The sequence below is a fragment of the Rattus norvegicus genome, chromosome 14 (genome assembly GCF_021556685.1).
Source record: "Rattus norvegicus strain SHRSP/BbbUtx chromosome 14, alternate assembly SHRSP_T2T, whole genome shotgun sequence".
Taxonomy (NCBI): Eukaryota; Metazoa; Chordata; class Mammalia; order Rodentia; family Muridae; genus Rattus; species Rattus norvegicus.
In genome coordinates, this window is record NC_141547.1 from 2,811,224 (window position 1) to 2,817,556 (window position 6,333).

General features: G+C 41.1%; 1 protein-coding gene across 9 annotated transcripts in view; it reads left to right on the forward strand.

Annotated features, from left to right (window-relative positions):
• The window catches only part of Hfm1 (helicase for meiosis 1), an 82,297-nt gene extending 81,184 nt beyond the window's left edge, over nucleotides 1–1,113 (forward strand). For 8 of the 9 annotated variants that reach the window (XM_087584379.1, XM_087584376.1, XM_087584382.1 and 5 more), the window contains one exon: nucleotides 609–932. In XM_087584379.1, the coding sequence (XP_087440505.1) occupies nucleotides 609–678 (70 nt within the window). In that variant the 3' untranslated portion in view covers nucleotides 679–932. 9 annotated transcript variants of the gene reach the window in all.
• The last annotated feature ends 5,220 nt before the right edge of the window (nucleotides 1,114–6,333 follow it).

Below are 6,333 nucleotides of genomic sequence, written 5' to 3' on the forward strand. Positions count from 1 at the left end.
TGTGGGGGAAAGGACAAAGGGGGCAATGGAAGAGGAAGGAAAAAGAGGTATACTAATTTTGAAAACATGTTTAATGCTATTCATTATAAAACATTGAGTTGGTAAAGGAGCTTTCCCTGATTTGGATGCAGAGTGTTTTATTGACAGAATAGACTGTAGCGCCATTGGAGAAATACAAATGAAATCAAGTAACTTATAGACGCTCAGGCTGTGCTTTATCCCCGTTAGCTCTGACAGCTCAACAGGTTCAGTGTCACAGTAGCAGTAAATGTAACCAGCACCCCACCACTGGCCATTTCTGAGAGGAAACCTCTGCACCAGTTTCTCTCTCCTCAGAGAGGCCAGCTTAGAAACTGCTTACGCTTCTACTGAGCACTATTACATCCCAGTGTGTTTAAGAAATAATTAAGAGATCTCTGTTCCTTACCCGTTACAGCTTAGTCTGCTGTTTTCTTAGCCTCTGACAAGGTTATCATACCATGTTTGCTACATTAACCTCACCTAACTGTCAAGTGTAACTATACTGTAAAGTTAAATTGTTTACTGTGTATCTTTAAAGTAAGTTGGTTTACAACTTATATTTACTTTTATATGTGCTTTCCCTCTAGTAAGTATTATCCTGATGATGCAGCCGAGGAAATGAAGGCCCTTCTGGGAATATTTAATGGCATTTTCTAAAGATAAAAAATACAGTTAATAAGGCAAAGTATGAATATGTGTTATGACTAAAAATGCTTTTTATTTGTAAAGATAATTGGTAATTGTTCAGAATTTTTCTCTTAAGTTTGATTCATTCTTTGACTTTGTTATTATAAAATATATGGACTGATACATTTTTTATTGTAACTTCTGAAAGAATGGTTTTGTATCAGTAAACTGATAATTTATCATCATAAATAATTTGTTATTAAACCAATTTTAATAGAAACTTATACTTCATTTTTATATTTTCTTGAGAAAGCAAAGCAATGCTGTGAGTGGACCTGTGTAGTGGCTGTGTATTTTTTGATGTTCTTGTGTCTGTTCTGTTGCTTGCTCGTCTGGATTGTCAAGAATCCAGTAGCCTTTGAATCTGTTCTTTCACTTCGAGCGGTAACAAATGAAATGCTAATCGGTGTGGGTTGTTGTTTTATTTACATTGTCTTTCTTTTTTAAGTGTTTTCCTTACTTATATGTATGTGTGTGATCCTACATGAGTTCATTTCTTCCATGTGAGTCACAGAAGCCAGAGGAGTGTATCGCATGCCCTAGAACTGGAGATGCAGGTGGTGGTGAGCTGTCTGTTGGTGCTGGGAACTGAACCTGGATCCTCAGCAAGGGCAGGAAGTGCTCTTAACCATTGAGCCATCTCTCCAGCCATAGTTACCTTACCTTCCAGTGGCATGAGGTCTGTTGATACCTTTACTATAACCAAAAGGTATTTTCTATTTTTGCCGTAAGTCTTATCTCAAGTCTATGTATTGAGGAGTAGGAGTTTAGGCTCATTTCTAATTTACTGTGCGAGTAATAGCTGAAGTCGAAACAACTTAGACACTTTAGAATAATGGTGTTCCTTTAAGCCTAAAACATGGAAGCTGGAGAGAAACAAAGAGGCACTCGTGCTGAACGACTGTGTCATTACTCCCCAGCATCATTAGGAGTATGTACCACACTTCCATCAAACGCTTAGAGCAAAGCTAAGAATCCTGTCGCCTGGTAAGGACAGCCCTGCCTGGCTTTATGATTTGTGTCTGTGCCTGGATCCACCACACAACCATTAAAGGTTCTTCAGATCCGGTAAAGTGAGAAGCTGATGCACTAAAATTTGTTTATCTTTAACCTTGGCACTGCAGAAGGACGAGTTGAGTTCAGTGTGACCTGTTAAGTGAAAAGCACTGTTTGGTGCTGCGGGTGACAAGTACCGTCTCTGTTCTTACAGTGTTAGAAGCTGGTAAGCCAATAAGAAATGTAGTGAAGCTCTAGCTAAAGTCATTCACCGTGCAGCCGTGTTAATTGTTTGATTACTAGTGAGTATAAAAGTTATGTTTATATTATATAGCCTCGTATATGCAACAATATTAATATTTTAAAACACTATGTGTATATCTTTAAAATAGTCTATTGCTAAAATATGCTAACAGTCATCCGAACTGTTGGAAAATGGCACCAATAAACTGCTCCTGTAGGGCGCGTGATCTACAGCCTCTACGCAGTGCATATCTGCAAAGGACAGTGAATGGAAGGATATAGGTAAAGTGTGCCCGCAGAGCAGTGTGCAGGACACACTGTACCCGTAGACGCAGTGCGGGGATAGGGGCACACTGCACCCACAGAGGTGGTGCCCTGGAGGGAGGTGCGCAGAGCACACTGCAGCAGTGCCCTGAATCAGCTGAGCCTGCTCTGGACCACACTCAGAGCTTCTCACGTAGGGCTGGAGCGTCCCTCACAGACCCTGTGCTGTGGGCTCAGGCTCCACACTGTAAGCACAGTGTTAAAAACTCTGCGATATGGTCTCAGCTGCACAGTTAAGATGGCCTTCAGAGAGAAGTTAAAACCTGACCCTTAAGATGAATAACACTTTGTTGAGGAAAAACGTAAGAAATGGACATTCTAGAAGAGGTACTAGCTGAGAAGAGACCCAAGGAGAAAAGCATCTATCTGGGAAATAATGAGCAGATGGCTTTAACATAGGTTAGTATGATTTTAACATAGGCTAGTATGATTTTAACATAGGTTAGTATGGTTTTAACATAGGCTAGTATGATTTTAACATAGGTTAGTATGGTTTTAACATAGGTTAATATGATTTTTAACATGCTATTATGATTTTTATGTCTTGCACCCACAAACAGCTCACCACCACCTGCATCTCCAGTTCTAGGGCATGCGATACACTCCTCTGGCTTCTGTGAGCTCCTGCACTAACACGGAAGAAATGAACTCGTGTAGGATCACACACATACATATAAGTAAGGAAAACACTTAAAAAAGAAAGACAATGTAAATAAAACAACACCCCACAGATAGGTCGATAGGATTTTTAACATAGGTTAATGCTGTAGAGGTTTAGAATGTAACTTAATGCCAGACTGTGAAGATCTTGAAGTGAAAGCCAAACTTTAATTAGCAGACTAATGTTTCTCAAATTTGCACTATCATAAAAATATGGGCAGTATATTAAATATACGAACTCCTGGACCTTAGAAACCACTCTTTGAGAACCCCTAGCCTAGGGTCACCGGGGTCATATTCACCTGTGGAACTGTAGATTCTAACTGGTGTCTGCATTTAAGAACACTTACTTTTGTGGGAATTTAAAAGATTAGGGCATGAAGAGGTTAGGGCACATAAGAGTGAGGCTTAGTATCATACAAAGTAACCAAGCTGGGAACCTCACCTAGGCGTTGGTCAGCTAGTTGGACAAAGCAACCATCCTTCAAGGCCTTGCTTCTCATGCAGATAGAGAGACAAGGATACGGAGGCCAGAGCAGTCAGAGTCAGAATCGGTGCTGACAAGGTTCCTGGTGACTATACATATTAAAGTATGAGGAACTCTTATATGGCAGAAAGGGAAGGAAGCAATTGCAGAATGTTAGATACTCCACTCCAGAAGACATATGTGAGTGATGACTTCCTGTTTTCTGCGTGTTGTGTACTTCGTTGTCACTGTCATTTTGAGGCAGGGTCTCACTGTGTTGTTCTGGTTTACCTGAACCTCACTCTGTAGACCAGGCTGGCCTTGCACTCAGAGATCCAGCTGCCTCTGCCTCCCTAGTGCTGAGATTAAAGGCTGCACCACTGTGTCCTGCATACGCTTCCTACTTATAATGATTGAGCTTTTTAAATTGTCTTTCAGAGTAGGTATTCTTCACCAGCGGTGTAATTGTATTTATAATTCTCATTCATCAACTAGGTATGTAGCTTGAGGGGTACTCTGAGTTCTAGAGGACTCTAGAGTTCTGTTTTAATTAACATAATACAAGTAAATAATTCAGAAGAGTCGTCTTTGTTTCTGTTTGAGAGCCTTTCCCTAGCCTAATATATCCCTTAAAGAGCCTTACATATTTCAGCGAAATTCCACAGAAACAAGCAAGAGCCTCGTCCTTTCATTCCAAACGACTTAGAAAATGTACATAGCTTGCATTTGCACACACATGTTACAGCTATAAAAATTCGTGTTTAATAAAAGGAATGGGGAGGGGGTAGAGAGATGGCTCGGCCATTAAATGCACTGGCTTCTCTTCCAGGGGACCTGGATCTTGTTCCCAGTTCACAGCCACCTATGACTCCAATTTCAGTGGCTCTCTGGCCTCTGTAGGCACACATGAGATAGTCAGACATATGTGCAGGCAAAACTCAAGCACATAAAATAATGATTTCTAATAATAAAAAGGAATTGCAATTAAGTTGATGTTATCTCTGTATGATAGTAAATGGAGTCAGTTCTTTAGGAACTGCACATAAAATAAAGTCATTGGGTTTGGGCTTTTTATTTGTTTTATGAGCTTCTTTAATGATCGGTTTGGAAACTGGACACCTTCTACAGGTTAGAACTTCACCTCTACATATACCCTGGGGTTTAATCCAGGGCTTACACCTCCCAGAAGAGTTCTGCCCACTGAGCTATGTCACCAGCCCAAATGATTTTACTACAGCTGTTTAGTTTTTAAAAAGCTATCAAAAATTTAAACAACTGATTTCCAATTAGTTTGCTTATAAAAATATTTGTATTCTTTCTGTCACTGCCTAGAAACCCTAGGTCAAAGGTTTAGTTTAGGTTTAAAAAACAAAAAAGTAAATCCTTCAGACACTAAATTATTTGTCCCTGAATTGTCAGCAAATATCTGGTAGGCCCAAAACTGGAACCCAGGTTGGTTCTGAATGAAAAAGAGAAGTAAAAGGAAAGATAGGACTGTTCATAGGTATGGTGGAGAAGAAAGTTAACTGTAGATGGGAGAGAGTAGGCAGAGGCAGACGCATTTGAGAAAGTCCAAGTGAGCGTGAAGACCTAGAGAGAGAAAGAGAGGGGGAAGGAGGGGAGAGAGGGGAAAGAGGAGCAGCAGCCAGGAGGCCAAAGGCACAAAGAAGGAGTGGGCAACCAAAATGGTTGCATATATAGGGGAAAGCACCCAGCCCCCCACCCCTGCAGTGGAGAGCTTTTAAAGTAGGGGACAGAGCATGCAAGCCAGGAGGACCCTGAACAGGTAGGGACTGAAAGATGCTGGGAGAACCTAGTGGCCAGGTTCACTTCGATATGTTAAACTTCAGCCAGCGTGGGCTGGACAGATAGCTCAGAAGTTAAGAGCACTGACTGCTCTTCAAAGGTCCTGAGTTCAATTCCTAGCAACCACATGGTGGCTCACAACCATCTGTAATGAGATCCGATGCCCTCCCTCTTCTAGTGTGTCTGAAGACAGCTACAGTGTACTCATATACATAAAATAAATAAATAAATCTTTAAAAAAAAATTCAGCCGGGGTTGGGGATTTAGCTCAGTGGTAGAGTGCTTGCCTAGCAAGCGCAAGGCCCTGGGTTCGGTCCCCAGCTCCGAAAAAAAAGAAAAGAAAAAAAAAAATTCAGCCAACTTCAGTTCCTAACACTAAAGCTTGTAGCTCAGAGCTCAGACTTACAAACTTGGTCTGAAATGTGAACTGAACCCAGCTGCCCTCGTTGTCTTTAAAGGTGTGAAGGAACTATGTTCTAGCTGTGAACTGTACCATCATTTCTACACACAGCTTTCTGTAACCCAAGCTGTGCTTAACCCAAGCTGTCCTTACAGCTTTGAGATTCAGATATCTATTGGGTATAAGCATTTGCATATTCAAATGGACTTGTGGTGCTTTATTGTTTAAAAAGAGACAGATACCTTACCCTTCGTTTAGTCAGTAAAGTACTAAACAGCTGCTATTTACCAGGTAGACAAAGCTGGGACTCAGCCAACCAGAACTTATCGGGGCTGTCTCAAAAACCATTAGTGTGTCAAACATCACTTAAGGGACAGTCCAGGCTGGGCTGACTATCTTAATGACAGAGTTTGTGTATTAGGGTTTGGAGTGGGTGCCTGGGTCACGTGGAGGCCAAATGACATTTATAACCAAGATGGCTATACGTATGTCAAGCTGGATCCCTGCAAAGTCCTAGAAAGATGACTATGTTTCTGTTCTAGATACTGTGTAAGAGTTATAATGTTCAGACTTCTTAAGAAGGCACCATATAGACATGGCCAGGTATCATCATCATCATCATCATCATCATCATCATCATCATCATCATCATCATCACAATGTTCTGCCTGATGTACGCTTGCAGGACAGAAGAGGGCATCAGATCCCACTACAGATGGTTGTGAGCCAC